Here is a 27253-nt window from a genome sequence, read left to right on the forward strand (position 1 = left end):
TCTCTATTTTGTGGCAGGGGAATCTACAGGGACGATAGTTTTTACACATTCCCCATCACCTACATTGTCTTATAGCTTTCTTTAAACTTTTAGAAAGATAGATAAAAAGGAGTTTCCGAAGATGAGCAAGAAATCCGCATTCATCAAAGATGAGTAAAAAAACTCATTACTTTTCTAAGGTCACTTCTTTCCTTTAGTCCTGCTTAAATGCAAAAGCTAGTAACTTCACCTGTACCAAATCCATACCAAAGTAATAAACTATTTAAAAGAAAGTGGACTTTGTCCACATGCTTTTTATTTAAATTGTTTCATTTACTATGACATCAAGGCTTGCTGAAGCAAAGTAACTTGCCAAGGTCAAACTGAAAAGAAACGGAGTGGTCTCGCTGGATTCCCACTCGGGTTGGTGGTGTGTTAAGCCAACAACAATCTAAATTTCAAGACGAATGCAACCTTCTGGGGACTCCGCGTAGGAATAGATGCAAAGAAATAGACACCAAAACTACTTTCAACGTGCTTTAAAAATATCAACTATAATTCAGCGACCATGTTTTGAGGGCTGCTACAACGTGCTTCGTTCAATTCACAAGGATTTATTTAACTCATCACAACCCTGGAAGAATTAAGCCAGTTCACAAACTAATAAGCTGACACCTGAAGATGCCCGAAATTATACAGTTAAATTAAGTAAATACAACTAGTTCCAATGCTGCAGAGTGTCGTCAAGCTGTAGCTGGGGGCGGGCGGGCGCGGAGCGGGGTAAGATGGAAGGTTAGTAATCACCCAGACTTGGGTTAAAATCTGGTTCTGACATCACTCTCAGAAGCACATCCAGGTAACTACCAAAGAGGTAAAAGGGGGACTCGAGATCCCACTACCAGCGCGGGGAGAGACTAGGAGACTAGGACCGCCTAAACGCCAGCCCCTTCCTAGCCCAGACTGCGGTTCTGGGTCGCACGCGTTACAGTTTCACAGAACTCTCCTTCCAGCCAGACTTGTGGTCCCACCCCTTCCGGAATCCCTCCCCCACTTTTTCTCACGGCGCTCACCAACGTGGGAACTCCGTAGCGAAGGGTCTTATTCTTGCGCAGGGCGCGCGTCACCGCGTGGGCGAACATGACTGAACTCTCCGACCCGCTTGGATGCCCAGCCAAACAGGCCAGTGTGGCCTTCCGAATCTCAGTGGCTCTGGGTCCCTCCCGAGGAGTACGTCCTTTACTAACCTCCTTTCCTTTGCCTTCCCAGTGCAGGGCCCTTCCAGATAGGTCTCCGCCAGGCAAAAGCAATCGATCCGTAGTAACATACTCACGCTTCCCCCCGGAAATTCGAGCGTCAGAGATTTGGTCCGGCAAGCTGGTTTGCAATCGGGACTTAGGGACTTACGTCGTGTGTGTAGTAACCGTCAAAGGATATAGAAACCTGTACCTCCTGTGTTGTGGGTCTCTTCTTAGAACACTCCCCTGGCACATAAAATCAGCTCAATAAAATCTGTTTTAAAAAAGTTACTTTGAAGCCAGTACTTTAGCCTCTATAGTTACGTGTGGGATGGGTAGTTTACCAGCTTAAAAAAGATGGGGGGAAAAAGTGCTGTGAAAGTTTAGGTTTAACGTTAATTGTTGTAGTGTCTTGCTATCCGTGAATTTTTAATGTTAGTGCTTTTATTGCCAGGTTGCGTGTAATCTTCAGCCATTTATGAATGTCTAGTTTCCACTCATTCATCAACCATCCAGCACACCTTTCTGTGGGACACAGAGAAGAAGAGATATGATCCCTGCCTTAAAGAGACTGGCAATCTAATGGGCACACGAATGAACCATGGGTAGCTTGGGAAACAGACCTCCCCCCCACGTGTGCCATTTGCCAGGGTGAGTCAGAGGAAGCCTCAACTGTCAAGTGTTTGAGATGACATAATAGTATAGAGTGCAGGTGACATGACTCACATTTCCCATGCTATCCCTGAAATCTTTCCATCTATCCCTGCCTCTTTATTGCCACTGAAATATTCCTGGTTTAATCCCTTATCATCTTTCCATCTATTAAATTCACCCCTAAGTGTCTGTAGAAAAGAAATTCCTGATCTCCTTCCTGCCTTTAGGCTGATCTAGTTAACACTCATATCTAGACCCAAAAACAACAACAGAAACAAACAAAAACCTTAATTATAGGGACTTCCCCGGCAGACCAGTGGTTAAGACTCTGCACTTCCAATGCAGAGGGCGCCGGTTCTATCCCTGGTGGGGGGAACTGAGATCCCACATGCCATGGGTGCGGCCAAAAAACTTAAAAAACAAAAACAAAACCTTAATTATGAACTCAAGTCTATCTCCCACACTGCTGACAGTTATCTAAGAGACATAGATAATGATGAGATTCTCCTCTTTTTTTCTGCCTACAATAGTCACTCCAATTTTCTTAGCAAGTAAGTGAAGGGCGTTTGTAATATGACTTTGGCCTGCCTTTACTACCACTGTTCTTCATTCACTCCATGCTCCATCCTGGAGGAGATATTAACTCCCTGAGTATTGCATGAACTTCCACATCTTCCAGATGCAGCTTTAGGGACACCAGGTTCTTGAAGCCTCCCTTACTCCACAGGCAATGTAAATTATTTCCTCTTCAGAGCTCCACTAGTCTTTGACTAAAATATATCACAGAGCTCTATCACACTGTATTGTCGGTTTTGGTGTACAAAGTCATTGTAAGTCCAAACAGTATATAAGAAAGATGAAAAAAAGGAGAGTGGAAAGAATAGTTCAGGGTTTGAATTTGAACTTTGGGGTTTTGTTTTGGGTTCTGGGGCTGAGCAAATGTATCAACCCCCTCCCCCAGAGCATCACCTGAACTGAACCAGGAAGATTTTAAAGTGATCAGCGTAAGGTTTATTAAAGTAAGACTGCTAATCCCTTCTCTTACCCCTATTTCTCCAATCTTCCCCAACCCCAATCTCTCCAAAAAAGAGACACCTTGCAAACCTGGGGACTGGAGCAGTAAGAAAGGTGGGAAGACTTAGCCTGAGAGGTTAAGTCACACTACATAGTTGCTGGGAGGAAATTATTTGGATTCATGGGAAAGAGCCTGGAGCAGTTGTAGAATACAGGAGAATTTAGGATTGCAGAGGTGGTCTTGTGAACAGGGTTGCTAAGGTTTATGAATAGTCTCCTTCAGTGCTGTGATTCCTTTGTATTTTATTTTGAATTGTTTGGCTTACATTTTTTGTTGTATGTTTGTTTGTTTAACTTATCTCTGTGCAGAGACAGAAACATATAGGGCCATAGGATTTATTAGAGAATGTATTGTGAAGTGTGCAAGAATTTGTATATGGCATTGCCTCTCGCCTTAGTCACTTCTTTTGATACTTCAGAACTCATACAGCATCCAGGTTAGTCAAGTGTATTCCTTCTCCAACTTTTCCTCATATCTTAAATGCCGAGGGAACTGTTCTAAAAGTCCAGACCTTTTCCTACCTTTTCACTACATAAAATGTCACCTTATGGATCTGACTCCAATAAAGGCTGGCACTCAACGAATAGTTAATAATGGATTAAACCATATACATGTATTCTAGGTAATGCCATAGCTAATAATGTTACCCTTATCAGATAAAGCATATATTCAATTTAAGTGAATATAGGTCTTCAGTCTTCCATTTATTCCATCATCCAAATAAGCCCTTATTAAGAACCTTGAAATGATCTCGAAGGAGCAACTAAATAGTAGGTATTACAAGTATGCTGGAAAGTTTTCATGAGATAAAATTGGGGGCAGTGTGGCATTTAAGCACTTAAGAAATGTTTTGCCAAAAGCCTGCTTTCAGTTTTAAGGTTCGTTGGATTCGCTGGCAAAATTACCACTCATTTGACACAAATAAACAGCTTTAATCCACTCTTTAATGAAAGCTGATTTAACTTAATTTTAATATACAATCATTAGAAGGAAAGGAATAAGAATATTAGAGAAATACAACAGGGCATATGCATCACTGGATTGGGCCAACACCTACTTCCAGATCCAAACAGAAGCTGGGAGGTTCTGAGTAACAGCAATCTGGACCCCCAGTAGGGAAGGGTCCCGGGTGGTGCGTCCACCCAACGGGTGAGACTTTAGAGTTCTGGGGGCTTCCGTTTGTAATTCCAGGCCACAAACTGATATCGGTTTGCGTGCAAAAATGCAGCTCGGGGGCTTCCCTGGTGGCGCAGTGGTTGAGAGTCTGCCTGCCAATGCAGGGCACACGGGTTCGTGCCCCGGTCCGGGAAGATCTCACATGCCGCGGAGGGGCTAGGCCCGTGAGCCATGGCCGCTGAGCCTGCGCGTCCGGAGCCTGTGCTCCGCAGCGGGAGAGGCCACAACAGTGAGAGGCCTGCGTACCGCAAAAAAAAAAAAAAAAAAAAAAAAAAAAAATTGCAGCTCGGGATTCACTTTAACAATGCTGTTGATTTCACCATGTGAGTCACAAGATTTTCCAGACTCCAGGGGACTGGCCAGGTCCTCAGGGCTCAAGACATTGCAAGACGCACTCCCTTTCTTATTGTAAGCACCATTTGACTTGCTAGCAGTAATTGTTAGGTGTGCAAGCAGGCGTGCAGTCCAGCCAAGGTCACAGGTCGCTCAGAGGCCTGCTTCTGCCTCTGAAGGCTGAACAAGATTATTTTACTAGTTTTCCCAACAACAAATAACACGTATCCTCACCTTAAGCATCACTACTGTATACCTCACTTTACCTATTTGTTAAATCAAAGTGATATTTGTCATCATTTTATAATTCTCACAAAAACCACAAAATAGCTCATCAGTATGGCTTCTGTTGCTTTCCCATAAATATGACTCAAATCTCAACTGTGTGTTTCTAGTGTTAATAAACAGAAAAATAGTTGACCCAGCCATCTTAACTGTCACGCTTCCACGTGGCAGTTTATAAAAATTTACATCCAGAAAACAAGGCATCTCCACCGTCCATGCCAGTCCCTCAGCACTAGTATGTTCTTGATATCTAGCCAAGTTACATAATCCTCCAGTATCTGCTCTACCATCACTTAACTCATGCAAGTATATGGCAGTGTTGTTATCAAAATCACCAATTCAAGGGGCTTCCCTGGTGGTGCAATGGTTGAGAGTCCGCCTGCCGATGCAGCGGACGCGTGTTCGTGCCCCGGTCTGGGAAGATCCCACATGCCGTGGAGCCGCTAGGCCCGTGAGCCATGGCCACTGAGCCTGCGCGTTTGGAGCCTGTGCTCTGCAACGGGAGAGGCCACAACAGTGAGAGGCCCGCGTACCGCAAAAAAAACAAACAAAAAAAATCACCAATCTTGAGAGCTTTAATACCAAAGTTAGGTTTTAGAACTATGGCCAAATTTAATGGCTATGGTACAGAAAGATTACTTCATGAATCATCTGGTTTCATAATTGACATCTAGTATATAATTTAATTCACTAAAAATCTTAAAATTTTGGAAGAGCATGATTCCAGACTCATTTTACAGGTGCACACATTGAGGCTCAGAAAGGTTAAGAAGCTTGCACAACAGTTCACATCTGTACTATTTGTGAACTAGTACAAATGCCCCAACTTGAACTAAACTTCCTATAACATTTGACAATACTGACTATCTCCTTCTTGAAATTCTCTCCTCCCATGGCTTCCATGAATGTTTGGCTCCCATGGATCCTCTCCAACTTTGAGACTTCCTTTTGTCTTCTGCAGCCTTATAAACCTTCAACTGGGGTCTTTAGCTCTCTTCCATTTTTTTTATTTGTCCCAGTGACTCTCAAACTGTAGTGTGCACAGGATCCCCTGGAGACTTTATCAAAACACAGATTGCTGTGTTCCATCCCCAAGATTTCTGATTCAGTAGATCTGGAATGGGACCTGAAAAACTGGGTTTTCTAACAAGCATCCAGATGCTGCTGGTGGTGGTGGTGGTCCAGGGACTACACTATGAGAACTATTGCTGTATCCTCTTTTGCTAGGTAAACTCAACTTTCACCTTGGCTTCAAATTTTATCACAGTGTGGATGATTTCCGGTACATTTTCAGTAACCTAAATGGTTTTCTAACACCTCAAAGTCAACATTCCACAAAGATCTCCTTCTGGACGGGGTAGGGAGTCTTTCCCTCCATTCTATCTAACTTCTATGGCTAGAACTAGAGAGTTGGCTACTCAGTTTCCAATTCAGTCCAATTTCAAACCACTTAAAATTAGTACTTTACATTATTCAACTAGGAAATTCACTGTTTTGCCCTTTATTGTATATTTCTCCTATGGTAGTGATCATTAACATCTAGTTTTAGAATAATTCATGTTTTGTCCTATTATTTTTTAAGTATTTAAATATTTATTTATCTGTGCTGGGTCTTAGTTGTGGCATGTGAGATATGCGTTGTGGCGTGCAGGGCTCTTAGTTGCAGCATGCAGGATCTAGTTCCGTTATCAAGGATTGAACCCAGGCCCCCTGCATTGGGAGTGCTGAGTCTTAACCCCTAGACCACCAGGGAAGTACCGTATCTTATTACTTTTTATAGAGTATAGGCTACGGGATGAATGGGACTGTGCCTAATACATTTCTGTCCTCCATGACTTTTTTCATAGTCCTAAACCATAATTCATACTTTTTGGAAAAACAAATGAAATGGCAACTGGAAAGGTGGCAAGAGTTTCCCATACCATGCTATACAGTGAAGAATCCCCCATTACTGATTCCTAAACCAAACAAAAATCTGCTGCATAACACTTTGCAGAGAATCAAAGGTAACTCTTCTATACAAAAGTGCTAGAGATCTCTTCTGTACAGATTAGTGAAAGCAAAAGGAATTCAAAGTTAAACGAATTGTCTTGAAGTACACTTACTACCTTGGTTAAAATTAAGTTTCGGGCTTCCCTGGTGGTGCAGTGGTTAAGAATCCGCCTGCCAATGCAGGGGACACAGGTTCGAGCCCTGGTCCAGGAAGATCCCACATGCCACGGAGAAACTAAGTCCATGCGCCACAACTACTGAGCCTGTGCTCTAGAGCCCATGAGCCACAAATACTGAAGTCTGTGCACCTAGAGCCCGTGCTCTGCAAAAAGAGAAGCCACTGCAATGAGAAGCCCACGCACCACAACAAAGAGTAGCACCTGCTCGCCGCGACTACAGAAAGCCCACGTGCAGCGACAAAGACCCAATGCAGCCATAAATAAATAAATAAATAAATAAATAAATAAATAAAATTTTTAAAAATTCAAAAAAAAAAGTTTCATGAGGTAGAGCAAATCAGGAAACTTCTAACTTTCCAATTGCCATGGGACTAAAGCCCATCTGAAAGCTTTCTGAATACTGTCAGTTAAGCTAACTAGGGCTTCCTTTTTGGGCAGGTGAATGTGTGCTTTTGTGATATAAGTCAATGGTGAAACAGGATCTTATCTATTGAAATTTATGTTAAAAAACCTTTGCAGGAAAACATATTTAGAAATGTAAAGACAAATCTTTGAATTCAGGGCAAGTAAAGTGTACTTTAATCTGAAGATAAATTTTTTGGAAAGGAAACCATTAAAAAATGGCCTGACTGTATGTGTGTTTTAAGTGCTTGAGTAACATCAGTTGCCCTGGTTTAAGAAAAAAGTCAAATACCATTGTACTATAAAGTTTCCTATACACCAAAACACAATGCCCATCCAATAAAAATAGAATTTGAGGGCTTCCCTGGTGGCACAGTGGTTGAGAACCTGCCTGCCAATGCAGGGGATACGGGTTCGAGCCCTGGTCTGGGAAGATCCCACATGCCGTGGAGCAATTAGGCCAGTGAGCCACAACTACTGAGCCTGCGCATCCGGAGCCTGTGCTCGGCAACAAGAGAGGCCGCGATAGTGAGAGGCCCACACACTGCGATGAAGAGTAGCCCCCGCTTGCCACAACTAGAGAAAACCCTCGCACAGAAACAAAGACCCAACACAGCCATAAATAAATAAATAAATAAATAAATAAAACTTGACACCTCGAAAGTAAATTGGCTTCCTAAAGTACCACTTCAAAATCATATAACACTATTTTTAAAATTTAAATTTTTTTCAATTTTATGGAGATAAATTGACACATAACATTATATAAGATTAATGTGAACAACATAACAACTAGATATACATATATATTGTGAAATGTTTACCATGATAAATTTGGTTAACATTCATCACCTCATATAGGTACAATATTTTTCCTTGTGTTGAGAACTTTTAAGATCTATAACACTATTAGTAATACTACTTTGCATAACCCCCCAAATCAAAAAGGGTATCAAAATAGAAATTATAAGTTATATGGCAAGTAAAAGGAAAAAATTTCATATGAAATCCTATTATTTAAGATGACAGAAAATAAATACCTGACTTACAAAAAAAAATGAACTAAGAGAAAGTATAAAGAGAGAATTAGTCAAAAGAAAAGCTAAAATAAAAGAAATGGAAAACAAACAAAACCAGAAGAATAAATCAATAAAACAAAAAGCTGGTTATTACAAAGAATCAATTAATAGATTAAGGGAAAAAATTTAATGTTAGGGATGAGACAGAAAATAAAAACGTGTAAAAGAAAATAAAAGGGATTACATGAGAATTTCAAGTTATCTTCTATTACAGTAAATAAATTGAACAGCTAGAGAAATTGATGTTTTAGTGATAAAACATAAAGGATCATTTAAAAGTCGAAAATCGGGACTTCCCTGGTGGTGCAGTGGTTAAGAATCCACCTGCCAATGCAGGGGACACGGGTTCGAGCCCTGGTCCGGGAAGATCCCACATGTGCCCCACAGCTACTGAGCCCGAGTGCCACAACGACTGAAGCCCACGTGCTGAGCCAGTGCTCTGCAACAAGAGAAGCCACCACAATGAGAAGCCCATGCACCACAACAAACAACGAAGAGTAGCCCCTGCTCACCACAACTAGAGAAAGCCCATGCGCAGCAATGAAGACCCAACACGGCCAAAAATAAATAAATAAATTTATTTTTTTTTAAAAACGTCGAACATAACAAGTACTATGGAAATTGCAAATTTACCATTAAGAAGAACTAGGCAGTTGGCTGTGACACAGGAAGAAGCATTCATGCTAATTGAGCCAAACCATATCTTGCAAAAGTCTAGTGCAAAATTTTATTCTTCCTCTATTAAGATCTTCTTGGGAACTATTATATAGGTACTTTTACTGGTTCCTTAAAGGAATTTACCATTTCATGGTTTCAAGAGCCTTTTCCCCAACACTGTATGATCACAGACCTGATATCAACTTCCTTTGTCAGTTGTTTGCAGGTTTCTGGAAGAATTTGAGTTCTTATGCCTTGTCCTTTATGTCCTCCCTAGGCGCAAAGTTCTTTACTGTCTACATATGTTGGGTATCCCTCAAACAAAAAATTATCACTTTTTGTGGAGCCCCAGAGTGGATGCCCAGGGAAAATTTAGAAACCCAAGAGGAAGGATTGGAGTCTAGAGTGATAATGAGAAAATAAGACAAATTTGAAAACAAAAGTAAATGAGTAGTTGGTATTAGAATGGACTGATGGGTGGAGAATCTAGATGTAAAAGGTTTAATCCTTGGAGGTTTCTGCAGAGGTGCAGGTTGGGCTATGGGGAGAAGGTCTCTGAGGGGCATTGTGGCCTCCAGGAGGCGGTGAGGAGAATGCATCTAGGGAACCAGCTCTAAGGTGCCCCCCGGGACCAAACAAGCTTGAAAATACAGAAGGCATCTGGGGAAATAACACTAAGTTGAGAATTTAGCCCGAAAATCAGTGGGGGAGGAAATACACAAACTTTAAAGTTTGTAGGAAGACCCTAAGGTAAAGAATCTGGTATTTTTGAGTAACTGAAAGGCCAGGGAGGAGAGGGATCAGAGAGAAAGCATGGAGTGTAGAGTGAAATGAGTTTGGAGAAAGTAGGCAGGAATTAGATCATGCAGTGCATTATAAGTGGTGATGAGTATTTTGGACTGAATCCTACGGGCAGCTGGAAACTTCTAGGGGATTTCTAAGCAGGGGAGAGATGGGAATACAAGCCACCCCACCCCCTCACTGTCCCCCAGAGCCAGGTGAACAAGGGGTGTCCCATGGGTGGCAGCTGCAAAAACCAGGCCACCAGACATAAAAAACTAAGTCACCAGCCGTATGGTGGAGTAAAACTCCCCTCCAGGAGACACTGGTGCACTGGAGTGTAGCAGAGGGAGAGCTTAAAATAGTGCCCGCCCTCCAAGGTCTCTGAAAAGGATTAGAGTCAGCCCTTAGATGAATGTTTAGTTAGAGGCCTGCCCCTCAGGTCGCAGTCATAATGGCTAGCTAATAGGCTTCCTTCACAGAAAGACCAAGCATTTGGGTCTGTTGCCTTTTGCTGTGTCCTGGGGGCGGTAGCTGTTTAAGAACTCTTTCTCTCTTGGCTACAATCCTGTGGGACCCAAGATCATAGGCCCCACTGTCCTCCAGAGCCAGGCAATGTAGAGGTGTCTCCTGGCAGCAGCCACAAATATCTGGGTGCCAGGCAGAGGGGTATGAACTCCTTTCTAGGTGACATCAGTTATTACAGTCCCACGGGACAGGAACGCAAACTCCCCTGGCCTCCAGAGCCAGGCAGTTAAGATGCACGCCTTTGGCAGCAGCCGCAAAGATCTGGGCAGCAGACGCATGGAAAAGGTCCCTTCCAGGAGAAACGCGTGCTCTGGAGCATGGCAAAGGGAGAGTGCAAAGACGGCACCCGCCAGTCTCTGTCGCTGGAGAGTATTCCAGCAGGCTCCCGGATGTATGTGTTAAATTAGATGCCTGCCCCTCAGGCTGATGCTTTAATATAAGCAGGTGAGCCTCCTTCACTTTATTTTTAATTTTTTTAAAGTTTTATCTATACAATTTTTATTTTATATTTTTTAATTACAATGTTTTCCTCCAAGTTTATTGAGATGTAATTGACATACAGCACTGTATAAGTGTACAGCATAATGATGTAACTTACATCATGAAATGATTACCACAATAAGTTTAGTAAACATCCATCTCGTAAAGATACAATATTAAGCAATTAGAAAAAATTATATTTTCCTTGTGATGAGACCTCGGGATTTACTCTCTTAACGACTTTCATATATAAGACACAGCAGTGTTAATTATATTTATCCTGTGGTACACTACAATCCTGGATTTACTTATTGTAAAACTGGAAGTTTGTACTTTGTGACTACCTTCATCCCTCCCCACAACCCTGCCTGCGGTAAGCACAAATCTGATCTCATGTTCTGTGAGTTTGTTTCTTTGTTTGTCTGTTTGTTTTGAGGTATAATTGACCAACAACGCTATATTAGTTCCTGGTATATAGCACAGTGATTCCATATTTCTATACATTTCAAAATGATCACCATGGTAAGTCTACTTACCTTCTGTCACCATACAAAGACATTACATGATTATTGACTATATACTCCACAGAGTACATGTCATACCCATGACTCATTAATTCTGTAACTGGAAGTTTCTACCTCTCAATCTCTCCTCCCCTGCCTCCCCTCTGGCAACCATCTGTTCTCTGTATCTATGACTATGTTTCTATTTTGTTATGTTTGTTCATTTGTCTTGATTTTTATTTTTTAAATAAATTTATTTATTGTATTTATTTTTATTTTTGGCTGCATTGGGTCTTCATTGCTGTGCACGGGCTTTCTCTAGTTGCAGCGGGCAGGGGCTACTCTTCATTGCAGTGCGTGGGCTTCTCATTGTGATGGCTTTTCTTTGTTGCAGAGCATAGGATCTAGACACGCAGGCTTTAGTAGCTGTGGCATGTGGGCTTCAGTAGTTGTGGCTTGTGGGCTCTGGAGCGCAGGCTCAGTAGTTGTGACACACGGTATTAGTTGCTCTGCGACATGTTGGATCTTCCCAGACCAAGGCTCGAACCCATGTCCCCTGCATTGGCAGACGGATTCTTAACCACTGTGCCAACAGGGAAGCCCTGTCTTGATTTTTAGATTTCACATAAAAGTGAAATCATATAATGTTTGTCTTTCTCTGGTTGACTTATTTCATTGAGCATAATACCCCCTAAGCCCATTCATGTTGCCACAAATGACAATATTTCATTCTTTTTTATGGCTGAGTAATATTTTACTTTATAGATATATTGTATTGTGTGTATATATATATAAAATACATACCACATATATATATATACCTATACATAAATACCAATATATATATAAATACACACATATACACACACACACACACACACACACACACACATATATATATATATATATATATATATATACACACACACATATATATCACATCGTCTTTTTCTATTCATCTATGGATGGACCCTTAGGTTGCTCCCATATCTTGGCTGTTGTAAATAATGCTGCAATGAACATTGGGGTATATATATCTTTTCAAATTAGTATTTTCATTTTCTTTGGAAAAGTAACCAGGAAGGGAACTGCTGGATTGTATGGTAGTCCTATTTTTCATTTTTTGAAGAACCTCCATACTCTTTTCCATAGTGGCTGCACCAATTTACACTCCCACCAACAGGACGTGAGGGTTCCCTTTTCTCCACATCTTGCCAACACTTGTTATTTGTTGTCTTTTTGATGATAGCCATTCTGACAAGTGTGGAATATCCCTAATGATTAGTGATGTTGTAAACCTGAAACTAATAGAATGTTATATGTCAATCATACATCAATACAAATTATTTAAAATGTACTGGTGCAAGGGGCAACATCATCTTTAAGGAGTTCAGTTGAGTCCCTCATCTGTAGAACAGTCTGATGATACATTGTCACAGACCAGTGTTTGTTAAGAGCTCTGAGGATAATGAGTTCTCCCAAGTAACAGAGGTCAGGGGCTGCACTTAAGAGCCTGAAACTACGAGATCAGAATTAGCATCAAAATTGCCAATATTGGAGGGGCTGCTGAAGTGATTTATCTTTTACCTAAGGACTTCTGAGGTGCTAACAGACAATGTCATTCTAAGACAAACAGATGAGTAGCCAAAGAGAGTGCTGCTTAACATCTATAATCAGAAGAAGGCAAAGTGGGAGGAGCAGGAGACTGAGAATGGTTGCACCAAGAAAAAAAAAAAATAGTGATGCCTGCTCAGTTCATGTGGCAAAGCTAATTTTCAAATACAGAATCTGTTGACTAAAGAGATCACTGTGCTCCTAGGAGGAAGGACATATTAACATCATGACAAATAGATTATGTAGTGATTCTCCCAGTCCTTTCCCCAAGAAACCTACAACCATTTCCTTGGGAGACAATATGGTAGGGATAGAGAAACAACTAGAATTGAGAAGATTATTGGACACAGTGTCTTCACTGATATTGCTGCTCAGACTCCAAAGCATTTTCATGGACCCTGAAATAGTGGGAGCTTATGACATCAGGAAATAAGTGGAGTCCTAGCTGGCATACATTTTACAATGTGTTCAGTGGTCTGCAGTCCAAACCAGTGGTCATTGCCTCCAAGTCCCCAGGTATATAATTGGGATTGGTATCTTAGGCAGTGGGGATAATGTCCTTCTAAGGTCCTTGGCATGTGGAATAAGAGCTATCATCGTCACTGTGCGGGTGGAAGCCTCTTAAACATCCTTCTGGCCCTGGCCAAGATAGTGAATCGAAGTCAATATTGTGTTCACGGTGGGAAGATGGACACAAGGGTCACCATTAAAGACAAAAAGAGGCAGCAGTGGTTGTACATATCATATCTCCATTGAAATCACCAGTCTGGCCCTAACAGAAACCTAATCAATCCTAATGAGTGATTGTAGACAACCAACTCTCCCAAAGAGAATGTCTCATTGTGGCTGCTGGATCAGAAATACTATCATTCCTAGAGGATATTTAAATGACCTCAGGTGCCTGGCATGCAGCCATTGATTTGGTAAACTTGTTAATTTCTATTTTGAACAGAAAAGAGTATTAAAAAAAAGGTAGCATTCATGTGGCATGGATAATCATATTTGTGTACTTGCCTCCAGGGCCATGTTCACCTTCTTGCATCTGGCATAATATTATCTGAACAGATCTAGAGTCTCAGAACCTGCAGAAGACATCGTACTGATTCATTATATCAAGAGCATCATGCTGATGGGACCAGGTGAACATGAGTTGGTTAGTTCATTAGAGGTCTTATAAGGAGATACACACTCCAAGCTTAAGAGATAAACCTTACAAAGATTCAGGGACAGTTCACATTACTGGAGTATTTAGGGTTACAGTGGTGTAGGTCATGTTCAGGCATACCCCGAGTTTAAGGGAAATTGCTTCATGGTGCCTTCCCTACCACAAGGAATGTGATGGCTGATATATATGTCGCTTTGGGTTATTGAAGCAAACATTTCACACCTATGAATACGAGCTGGATGATAATGAAGTGGGAACACAAGGCAAGAAAGGGCCTTGCTTTCTTGCTAGCCTGTGTAAGCAGAAGCCATAATTTGAGCCATAATGTCTGGCACGGCTGATGTCTTTGACCCTGTGGGAAACTGGTGGTAGGGGTAAAGATGTGGTGTGGAATCTGTGGCAGGCCCCAAAGGAGAATCACAACGTAGGCCATAGGGTTTTGAAACAAGGCCATGCCATCTATGTCATGGAGACTATGGAGAAACAGCTCTCAGTGCGTTAGGGGAACCTGAGCAAAGTGAGCTTTTAGTCCATGTGGCCCCATATGAGCACGTGTCCTGAATCATTGTGTATCAGCTAGGTTTCTCTGGGCCTGGCAATCCATAAAATCAGATGGATCTGGCAGCAATTCACAGAAAACTCAAAATAGAACATCCAATACCAAGCTCATACAAGAGGAGAAGACATGTGTACGTTGTATGAGCAGGTATTTGAAGTCATCATATCACTCACCATGGTTTCACCAGTCACTTCACTCACCTTCCATATATGCCCACATGGGGGTTTTGTTCAGTCAGCTAAATGAGGAATAAAATGCCTGACTTTGGTGTATGGATGGGTAGGCTTGGTATGTGGGTTCAAACCAAACATGGAAGATGACTGCATAACACTCCTCTTCAAGGATGACTCTAAAAAGAGAGAAATAAAAAATCATATTATTGGGCAGTTTTATGCCTAGTACCTTGATTGTCTACCCTACGTGGAAGGTTTCTAATTAGACTACTTCAGGTGGCGAAGAGCCTGATGAGCTGGTCAGGGCCTGGAATAAAAAGGACTAGAGCATCAGAGAAAAGGTGTTCTGCGATAGAGCTCTGTGGCTGCTCATATAGCTTTAGTCAGGAAGTGTGAAGATTTTCTTTTTTAAGTATAGTTGATTTACAATATTGTATTAGTTTCATTTGTATAGCAAAATGATTCAGATATATATCTCTCTATAACTGTATCTCTCTATCGCTATACAGTGCAGATTATTTTCCATTATAGGTTTTTAGAAGATATTGAATAGATTTCCCTGTGCTATACAATAAATCCTTTTTGTTTATCTATTTTGTGTACAGCAGTTTGTATCTCTTAATCCCAAACTCCTAATTTATCCCCCTATTCCCACCCTTCCCCCTTTGGTAACCGTACATTTGTTTTCTATGTCTGTGAGTCTGTTTCTGTTTTGTATATAGATTCATTTGTATTATTTTTTAGACTCCACGTATAAGTGATATCATATAACATTTGTCTTTCTCTGTCTGATGTACTTAGTGTGATATTCTTTAGTTCCATCCATGTTGTTGCAAATGGCAGTATTTCATTTTTTATGGCTGACTACGATTCCAGTGTGTGCACGTGTGTGTGTGTGTGTGTGTGTGTGTGTGTGTGTGTGTGTGTATATATATATATATATTACATCTTCTTAAACCAATTATCTGTAGATGGGCACATGGGTTGTTTCCATGTCTTGGCTATTGTAAATAGTGCTGCTATGAACATTGGGTTGAGTGTATATTTTTGACTTAGTGTTTTTGGTTTTTGCGGGTATATACCCAGGAGTGGAATTGCTGAATCTTATGGTAGTTCTATTTTTTTTTTTTTTTTCAGTACGCAGGCCTCTCACTGTTGTGGCCTCTCCCGTTGTGGAGCAACAGGCTCCGGATGCGCAGGCTCAGAGGCCATGGCTCATGGGCCCAGCTGCTCTGCGGCATGTGGGATATTCCCAGACTGGGGCACAAACCCGTGTCCCCTGCATTGGCAGGCGGACTCTCAACAACTGCGCCACCAGGGGAGCCCTATTTTTAGATTTTTAAGGAACATCCATACTGCTTTCCATGGTGACTGCACCAATTTACATTCCATTAATAGTGTACGAGAGTTCTGTTTCTCCCACATCTTCTCCAGCATTTATAATGTGCAGATTTTTGATATAGCTATTCTGACATTTGTGAGGTGATACCTCACTGTGGTTTTGACTTGCATTTCTCTAATAATTAGTGATGTTGAGCATCTTTTCATGTGCCTGTTGGCCATCTGCATGTCTTCTATGGAGAAATGTCCATGTTGGTCTTCTGCCCATTTTTGATTGGATTTTTGTAACACAGGTTCATGCCTATCAAGAAGCATCCATCCTGGAAAAGGTCTTGAACAACCAGGCAGAGAAAATGACTCGGCCAATCAACATTAGACAATCTTCACCGTTGACCCACCATGGAACTGGCACAATGGGCACATGAACAGAGTGGCCATGGTGGCAGAGGTAGTGGCTACACTGAGCTCAATAGCATAGACTCCCACTTGCCAAGAAAGTCAGTCCAGGTACTACCGTCTCTAAATGTCCAACTTGCCAACAACAAAGATCATTGCTGAAGTCCTGAGAAGTCATTATTTCTCAAGAAGACCTAGCAGTTAATTGGTGGGAAGTCAACTACCGTGGGCCCCTTCCAATCTGGAAGGGCCAGCATTTGGTCCTCGCAAGAATAGATAGCAATTCTAGATGTGATAAGTAGCCTTTTGTGCCTGCAGAGCCACAGCCAGCATCAGTATTGGGGGCTTGCTTATGAAATGTGTGATCTTTAACCATGGAATCCCACGTGGCTTAGGATGTGAACAGAGACCTCAGCCTTCAGTGAATGAGGTAAAGGAATGGGCCCATCCCAATGGAATCCATTGTTTGCACCACATCAAATATTCACTGGCAACCACCCGCACACTGCACTGCAATGAGCTACTGAAGGCACGGCCGAAACATCAGCTCAGAAACAATATCCTGGAAGGATAGAGTGCCATCCTTCAGGGTACAGTGTGTATGTTCAATCAAAGACTGCTACATGGTACTGTATATCCATTATGAGGAATATATGGGACCGGGAAGCAAGGAGTAGAAGTTGGGTGGCCCTACTTACCATGACTCTTAATGATCCACTGGTGGTTTTTCTGCTTGTCCTCCCAGCAACTGTGTATTCTCCAGGGCTGTAGGTAGGTCTTGGTCTACAGAGAATGCACTTTTGCCAGGGATACAGCATGAATGCCATGGAACTGCAAGGTACAGTGGCCATCAAGGCCCCTCAGTCATCATATGTCCAAAGACTAGCTTGTGAGAGCAGGAGTCACCATTATGGATGGAGTCATTGACCCGGAGTAGCAGGGGAGTTAAGGCTGCTATTCCTCAGTAGAGGCTTGGAGGATTACCTTTGGAACCCAGGTGATACTCTTGCCAGACTCCTGGAACTCCCTTGCTTGGGCAATGGTAACTGGAATGGACTTGTGCAACAATCTTGGCCTGAGAGGTCTCAGACTCCTCGAGGATAAAGATGCAAAATTTTTAACAAACAATATAGAGAGTCTCCTGTTTTTCCTGTATGTTGTACTCTTCCCCATCTACTTTCTCCTTTCTTATACTCATACCCCATGAGTATCTAAAACTACCACAAGGCTTGCAGAAACAGTTCTCAGCAATAGTGTTCTGTTGGTTATCGGGACTCCTTCAAGGGGCAGGATAACAGGAAAGAGCCTCAAGCACTCGTCTTGGTTAAAGGTGAAACTGCTGCTAAAGTTAAAATATAGGACAGTTTCTCCGATTCTTCCTCTTACAGAAACCCTGAGCCTGCTTCAGCTGTGAAGCCACCTGGTCTGCCATTGTTCTCTGATACGCCTCAACTCAATGAAGATTTACCCTCTATTGGAGTCACATAAATCTTAAAAAAAAATAATGTGGTGCCATTGCTTGGGGAGAGGGTAGAAAAATTTCCAACACTGCCTGATGGGGTCAAAAACAGAACCGATCAAAGAACCCTAATTTTCTTTGGTGTGGAGGTAAGTCCTCCTCCTGTTCTCATTTTGTTTTTGTTTGTTTGTTTATTTGTTTTTTCATAGTTTGGAGTTGCAGGGCTGTGGATCTCTTGAAGGTCAAACTTTTGTCAGACTGAGGTCAGTATTCTTCTTTTGCTTTCTGGAGATCTTTGGACGAGCGGAAACTTAGGCATTTTTCCTGAGGTAGGTCATGTCCCTCTTTCTACCTCAGACTTCTTTTACCTGGGAAAACTCCTATTTTACCCAAACTGCTGGTCAGATTTGCTCTAGAAATATGGTCTGCCAGAAAGACCTTTACTCTGTCAATTTCTTCTCAAAGTAGCATGTGTTCATTGAGTACCATCTCAAATTTAGTGGCCCTATAGTTTCTTGGGTGTGTCAGACTTGTGAGTGTGGCACCTTAGAAGAAAGGGCATTAGAATGGCCATCGCACCATGGGCAGCCTACCTCAGTTGGTACAAAGAAGACAAGAAAGGAAATACATTAAACAGATTCCAATATTTTGAGGCCTCTTTAAACGTCAACCTTCTTCTCCTCTCAAAGCCTTTGACCTTCTCTCTACCTCTGTTTATGTCTCTCATAACCCCACTCCTTCCTAACATCGTTACTAGCCTGACCTCTCCTTTCTTTTAAGCTCCCTTGCTTTTCTGCCCTTGTTTGATTGGGAGTAATCCAACCATGTTAACTAGGCTATACTTAATCTATCTCACAGGTCTGGCACCAGTTAGAAACTGCTTTTTAGGAATATTCATCTTAGGCCTTAACATGAGATAGCCACCTTTCCAAAAAGTGTGGCCTAAACCTGAAACATCAAATGTTATTTAGAAGTACAAAATGGACTGACAGACCACATGCATCCTCACATTGCCCAATTCTGAGGACTTCCAAGCAAAAGATGCTGGAAGCATTGCTGTTGCCCTTGTTTACACTGCACATTTGGTATCCATGATTTCCTTTTTCCTACAAGTGCCCCTCAGATATCCTATAACTTTAAGAGATCTATCAACAGTCAAAGATAATATTAATGACAAGTTGAAAAGGAGGGAGAGTTTCCATTACACCCAAAAGGAGGGGAGAAGTGGCTGTTTGATTACAGTGTCTATCTTCTGAACAAAAATATAGCACAGCTAAGATATCAACATGGACTAGGGACTCCAGACTTGAGGCAAACCCTCCCCAACCTGAAAAACTTCATGGAGCGGACTAGTGGTCAGGTGCGACAGACATCACACCTCCAGTGCAACCGCCGTTCCAAAGATACAAAGCTCCATATTTGGGGGTGCAGATGTAGGCTTTTCTGGGGGATCCCTTCACCAGACAAAGGACACCGGAAACGGGCTAGCTCAGGGAATGAGAGACGCGAGTACAAAACCCCTCCCTCCAGTTAGAACTCAGTATTTGCCCAGCCTGTGACCACCATCCCCTCCATGGGAGAATCTGAAAGATAATGTCTCTGTCTTCCTCCTTAGACACCTCCAAAGAAAACAAGAAAAAAGGGGTAGATCTGGGAGACAGATTACATGGAGGCCAAGTGAGTGTGAACACTAGCCAGGAACAGGGACAAGCCCTCTCGGGGTCTCCAGCCAGTCAGCGGCACCCTCCTGCCCAGCGAGCAGGCCGGCTCCTCCAGCACCCTGCTTCTGGAGACGGGGGTGGGAGGGGATTTCCACCCTGGGTCTGAAGCCGAGCTCTGCTGTGCAATGGAGCAAGGGGAAGAGTTCATCGGTATGAAAGCCCCAGCCTTCACCTCAGGCAACCAGCTGAAAGCATTTAACTGCATCCCCGTGGACAGTGCCGGGGCAGTGGAGGGTGATGAACAAGTTCTGGGAGAATTTGAAGAGTTCTCCCCAAGGATCTATGCACTGAATGAAAACATATCCAGCTTCCACTGGCCATGCAGGAGTTCTGATAAGTGAAGCGAGAGGACAGACAGTAGGACCAGGGTAGAGTCACTGCTTGAAATGAGGATAAAGCTGCACTGGTCACCCTTTGTAATAATTATGACACAAAATGAATATTAATGAAGGGTATTCCTCAGAAATATAGACTTTGTGAATCGAGGAGGAACTCAGGATCACTGTGTATCAGGGCCAAAGTTAGATTTTGCTTGCAAGATTTGCTTTTCAGGCCTGACAATTGTTTAAAGGCAAAAGTCACTCTATAGCTCGAGTCACTTTATAGGCATTTGTCTGCTTTTATATTTACACTTCTATGTTATCCTCAGAGGGAAGATGATAATATATAAATAATATAGTGAACTCGCTTTTAGTTTCTCATGAGCATTTGCCCTCACCACAGTTTATGAAACTTTGGGGAAATCGAATATTCAGTAAAGGTCTCCAGGATCTTTGGCCATCCATTAAGTTGATGAATAAGAAGAACAATGTTCTACTTATACACAGGCCCACCCGCCCCCGCCCCTGCCCCCAGGCTCCACAGTCAACCTAGCTGTCGTCGCATCTGCACAGTAGATGCTTGTGCATCCTGAGCGACTGAGAACACCACATTCACTTGTTCTTTAATGCCCTCACCATGAACTTCCAGCTCTTCCAGTCAGCCATACCCTTGATGCAGCCCTCAGATTAGATGAAAAACCTCACCTCTGGTGGATCCCAGGGGACCCCCAAGGACCACAAGGTTACTATAGTCAGATGGCATCCAGTTCCACCTGGGAGTCAAAGTTTTATGTGTGCAGATGCTGTTGTCAAAAGCTGGGTGTGTTTTCTGGTAATGCACTCATCATATAAAAATCCCTATATGCAAATCCCGTGTTAATTTATCACATTTCAGTTGGAAAGGAAGGCATTGTATATGATGAAATATATGTGGAGAGTCAGGCTGTCCAATGTGCAAACCGCAAGGCAGTTGAGGTAGTTGGATTAAGAGACTAGATGAGGCATAGAATACTACTGGTATGTGTGCAATGGAAGAAATATTAAGTTATGTTTTTGAGGTCCATTTTCATTCCTGGAGCTCAGATTTCATTTGCTATTGCTATGTACTTTATATACCCAAGGACATTGCCTCAGGGTTGCAAGCTCTTTAAGGAAATTTTGTGCTTATATCCATGTATTGTATAGAAGAACACAAATTGAGTTTTCCTCAAAAAAAAAAAAAAAGCAGTCCAAGATTTTAGAGATAGCATAATAACCAAAGAGAAAATCACATACACTCAAATGTATGAGACTATAAATTACATAGCTTGAGGGAAAAGAAAGTCCTTCACAAATACAAACAGATCCATAATGATACCAGCAGTTAATGGAAAAATGGAAGTAAGAGAGAAAAAAGGCTACAGGGACCACGGTTATCATTCTTTGGCAAATGGACTGCTCAATTCGAAACCAAAGTGCTCTACTTCTGGGAAGACACAGTTTAGTTTCAACAAGTCCCTTTGGATCAGCAAGAAATAACAGTGTTGGAGATTGGTTCAAGATGGTAGAGAAGGATGTGCGCTCATTTCCTCTTGTGAGAGCAATGGAATCACAACTAACTGCTGAACAATCATCGACAGGAAGACACTGAAACTCACCAAAAAAGATACCCCACATCCAAAGACAAAGGAGAAGTCACAATGACACATTAGGAGGGGTGCAATCACAATAAAATCAAATCCCATAACTGCTGGATGGGTGACTCACAAACTGGAGAACACTTATACCACAGAAGTCCACCAACTGGAGTGAAGGTTCTGGGCCCCACGTTAGGCCTCCCAACCTGGGGGTCCGGCAACGGGAAGAGGAATTCCTAGAGAATCAGACGTTGAAGGCTAGCGGGATTTGATAGAAGGACTTTGACAGGACTGGGGGAAACAGAGACTCCACTCGTGGAGGGCACACACAAAGTAGTGTGCACATCGGGACCCAGGGGAAGGAGCAGTGACCACATAGGAGACTGAACCAGACCTACCTGCTAGTGTTGGAGGGTCTCCTGCAGCAGTGTGTGGTGGCTGTGGCTCACTATGAGGACAAGGACACTGGCAGCAGAAGTTCTGAGAAGTACTCCTTGGCATGAGCCCTACGAGAGTCCACCATTAGCCCCACCAAAGAGCCTGGTAGGCTCCAGTGTTGGGTCACCTCAAGCCAAACAACCAACAGGGAGGGAACCCAGCCCAACCTATCAGCAGACAAGCAGATTAAAGTTTTACTGAGCTCTGCCCACCAGAGCAACAGCCAGCTCTACCCACCACGTGTCCCTCCCATCAGGAAACCTACACAAGCCTCTTAGATAGCCTCATCCACCAGAGGGCAGACAGCAGAAGCAAGAACTAGAATCCTGCAGCCTGCAGAACAAAAACCACATTTCACAGAAAGATAGACAAGATGAAAAGGCACAGGGCTATGTACCAGATGAAGGAACAAGATAAAACCCCAGAAAAAGAACTAAATGAAGTGGAGATAGGCAAAATTCCAGAAAAAGAATTCAGAATAATGATAGTGAAGGTGAGCCAGGTTCTCGGAAAAAGAATGGAGATAAAGATCGAGAAGATGCAAAAAATGTTTAACAAAGACCTAGAAGAATTAAAGAACAAACAAACTGATGAACAATACAATAACTGAAATGAAAAATACACCAGAAGGAATCAATAGCAGAATAACTGAGGTAGAAGAACGGATAAGTGACCTGGAAGACAGAATGGTAGAATTCACTGCCGTGGAACACAATAAAGAAAAAAGAATGAAAAGAAATGAAGACAGCCTAAGAGACTTCTGGGACAACAGTAAACACAACAATATTCGCATTATAGGGGTCCCAGAAGGAGAACAGAGAGAGAAAGGACATGAGAAAATATTTGAAGAGATTATAGTGGAAAATTTCCCTAACATGGGAAAGGAAATAGCCACCCAAGTCCAGGAAGTGCAGAGTCCCAGGCAGGATAAACCCAAGGAGGAACACACTGAGACACATAGTAATCAAAGTGACAAAAATTAAAGACAAAGAAAAAATATTGAGAGCAACAAGGGAAAAAGGACAAACAACATACAAGGCAATTCCCATAAGGTTAACAGATGTTTTCTCAGCAGAAACTCTACAAGCCAGAAGGGAGTGGCATGACATATTTAAAGTGATGAAAGGGAAGAACCTACAACCAAGATTACTCTACCCCGCAAGGATCTCATTCAGATTCGATGGAGAAATCAAAAGCTTCACAGACAAGCAAAAGCTAAGAGAATTCAGCACCACCAAACCAGCTCTACAACAAATGCTAAAGGAACTTCTCTAAGTGGGAAACACAAGAGAAGAAAAGGACCTACAAAAACAAATGCATAACAGTTAAGAAAATGGTAATAGAAACATACATATCGATAATCACCTTAAACGTGAATAGATTAAATGCTCCAACCAAAAGACAAAAGCTCACTGAATGGATACAAAAACAAGACCCATATATATACGCTGTCAACAAGAGACCCACTTCACACCTAGGGCCTCACACAGACTGAAGGTGAGGGGATGGAAAAAGATATTCCATGCAAATGGAAATCAAAAGAAAGCTGGAGTAGCAATACTCATATCAGATAAAATAGACTTTAAAATAAAGAATGTTACAAGAGACAAGGAAGGACACTACATAATGATCAAGGGATCAATGCAAGAAGAAGATATAACAATAACAAATATATATGCACTCAACATAGGAGCACCTCAATATATAAGGCAACTGCTAACAGCTATGAAAGAGGAAATCGACAGTAACATAATAATACTGGGGGACTTTAACACCTCATTTACAATTAGGGACAGGTCATCCAAACAGAAAATTATATAGAAACACAAGCTTTAAATGACACAATACACCAGATAGATTTAATTGATATTTATAGGACAGTCCATCCAAAAACAGCAGATTACACTTTCTTCTCAAGTGCATACGGAACATTCTCCAGGATAGATCACATCTTAGGTCACAAATCAAACCTCAGTAAATTTAAGAAAATTGAAATCATCTCAAGCATCTTTTCTGACAACAATGCTATGAGATTAGAAATCAATTACAGAGAAAAAAAAGTAAAAACAAAAATACAACACATGGAGGCTAAACAACATATTACTAAATAAGCAAGAGATCACTAAAATCAAAGAGGAAATAAAAAAATACCTAGAGACAAGTGACAACGAAAACACAACGATCCAAAACCTATGGGATGCAGCAAAAACAATTCTAAGAGGGAAGTTTATAGCAATACAAGCCTACCTCAAGAAACAAGAAAAATCTCAAATAAAGAATTTAACCTTACACCTACAGGAAGTAGAGAAAGAAGAACAAACAAAATCCAAAATTACTAGAAGGAAGGGAATCATAAAGATCAGAGCAGAAATAAATGAAATAGAAACAAAGAAAACAATAGCAAAGATCAATAAAACTAAAAGTTGGTTCTTTGAGAAGATAAACAAAATTGATAAACCATTAGCCAGACTCATCAAGAAAAAGAGGGAGGCGCAGTGGTTCCCTAGTGGTGCAGTGGTTGAGAGTTCGCCTGCTGATGCAGGGGACACGGGTTCGTGCCCCAGTCCGGGAAGATCCCACATGCCGCAGAGCGGCTGGGCCCGTGAGCCACGGCCGCTGAGCCTGCGCGTCTGGAGCCTGTGCTCCACAACGGGAGAGGCCACAACAGTGAGAGGCCCGCGTACCGCAAAAACAAAAAAAAAAAAGAGGGAGAGAGCACAAATTAATAAAATTAGAAATGAAAAAGGAGAAGTTACAACAGACATGGCAGAAATACAAATTATCCTAAAAGACTACTACAAGCAACTCTATGCCAATAAAATGGACAACCTGGAAGAAATGGACAAATTCTTAAAAAGGTATAACCTACCAAGACTGAACCAGGAAGAAATAGAAAATATGAACACCCCAATCACAAGTAAGGAAATTGAAACTGTGATTAAAAATCTTCTGACAAACAAAAGTCCAGGACCAGATGGCTTCACAGGTGAATTCTTTCAAACATTTAGAGAAGAGCTAACACCCATCCTTCTCAAACTCTTCCAAAAATCGCAGAGGAAGTAACACTCCCAAACTCATTCTATGATGCCACCATCATCCTGATCCCAAAACCAGACAAGGATACTAAAAAATAAAGAAAATTACAGACCAATATCAGTGATGAATGTAGATGCAAATATCCTCAACAAAATACTAGCAAACAGAATCCAACAACATATTAAAAGGATCATACATCATGATCAAGTGGGATTTATCCCAGGGATGCAAGGATTCTACAATATACGCAAATCAATCAATGTGATACATCATATTAATAAATTGAAAAATAAAAACCATATGATCATCTCAACAGATGCAGAAAAACCTTTTGACAAAACTTAACACCTATTTATGCTAAACACTCTCCAGAAAGTGGACATAGTGAGAACCTACCTCAACACAATAAAGACCATATATGACAAACCCACAGCAAACATCATTCTCAATGGTGAAAAACTGAATGCATTTACTCTAAGATCAGGAACAGGACAAGGATGTCCACTCTCACCAATATAATTCAACATAGTTTTGGAAGTCGTAGCCACAGCAATCAGAGAAGGAAAAGAAATAAAAGGAATTCAAATTGGAAAAGAAGAAGTAAAACTGTCACTATTTGCAGATGAAATGATACTATACACAGAGAATCCTAAAGATGCCACCAGAAAACTACTAGATCTAATCAATGAATTTGGTAACGTTGCGGGATACAAAATTAACGCACAGAAATCTCTTGCATTCCTATACACTAATGATGAAAACTCTGAAAGAGAAATTAAGGAAATACTCCCATTTACCATTGCAACAAAAAGAATAAAATACCTAGGAATAAACCTACCTAGGGAGACAAAAGACCTGTATGCAGAAAACTATAAACACTGATGAAAGAAATTAAAGATGATACCAACAGATGGAGAGATATACCATGTTCTTGGATTGGAAGAATCAATATTGTGAAAGTGACTATACCACCCAAAGCAATCTACAGATTCAGTGCAATCCCTATCAAATTACCAATGGCATTTTTTACAGAACTAGAACAAAAAATCTTAAAATTTGTATGGAGATACAAAAGACCCCGAATAGCCAAAGCAGTCTTGAGGGAAAAAAAATGGACCTGGAGGAATCAGACTCCCTGACTTCAGACTATACTACAAAGCTACAGTAATCAAGACAATATGGTACTGGCACAAAGACAGAAATATAGATACAGAACAGGACAGAAAGCCCAAAGATAAATCCACACATCTATGGTCAACTAATCTATGAAAAAGGAGGCAAGGATATACAATGAAGAAAAGACAGTCTCGTTAACAAGTGGTGCTGGGAAAACTGGACAGCTACATGTAAAATAATGAAATTAGAATACTCCCTAACACCATACACAAAAATAAACTCAAAATGGATTTGAGACCTAAATGTAAGAGTGGACACTATAAAACTCTTAGAGGAAAACATAGGAAGAACACTCGTTGACATAAATCACAGCAAGATCTTTTTTGATCCACCTCATAGAGTAATGGAAATAAAAACAAAAATAAACAAATGGTACCTAATGAAACTTAAAAGCTTTTGTAAAGCTAAGGAAACCATAAACAAGATGAAAAGACAACCCTCAGAATGGGAGAAAATATTTGCAAATGAATCAACGGACAAAGGATTAATCTCTAAAATATATAAACAGCTCATGCAGCTCAATGTTAAAAACACAAACAACCCAATCAAAAAATGGGCAGAAGACCTAAATAGACACTTCTCCAAAGAAGATATACAGATGGCCATGAAGCACATGAAAAGCTGCTCAACATCACTAATTATTAGAGAAATGCAAATCAAAACTACAATGAGGTATCACCTCACACCAGTTAGAATGGGCATCATCAGAAAATGTACAAACAACAAATGCTGGAGAAGGTGTGCAGAAAAGGGAATGCTCTTGCACTGTTGGTGGGAAGGTAAGTTGATACAGCCACTATGGAGAACACTATGGAGGTTCCTTAAAAAACTAAAAATAGAATTACCATATGACCCAGCAATCCCACTACTGGGCATATACTCAGAGAAAACCATAATTCAAA

General features: G+C 41.4%; 1 protein-coding gene and 1 pseudogene across 3 annotated transcripts in view; one reads left to right on the forward strand and one right to left on the reverse strand.

The window, feature by feature from the left end:
- LOC101290084 (cytochrome c oxidase assembly protein COX16 homolog, mitochondrial) overlaps window positions 1-27253 on the reverse strand; it is a 159606-nt gene that overhangs the window by 32437 nt on the left and 99916 nt on the right. Inside the window, exon 1 of one of the 3 annotated variants that reach the window (XM_004262181.4) lies at window positions 1050-1259. The exons of the other annotated variants lie outside the window; for them this stretch is intronic. Coding sequence (XP_004262229.2) covers window positions 1050-1118 — 69 coding nt within the window. The 5' untranslated portion in view covers window positions 1119-1259. Of the gene's footprint in view, window positions 1-1049; window positions 1260-27253 lie in introns of those variants that run through there. 3 annotated transcript variants of the gene reach the window in all.
- On the forward strand, window positions 18559-20251 carry LOC125963551 (UV radiation resistance-associated gene protein-like; annotated as a pseudogene).

Source organism: Orcinus orca, chromosome 2 (genome assembly GCF_937001465.1).
Source record: "Orcinus orca chromosome 2, mOrcOrc1.1, whole genome shotgun sequence".
Lineage (NCBI taxonomy): Eukaryota > Metazoa > Chordata > Mammalia > Artiodactyla > Delphinidae > Orcinus > Orcinus orca.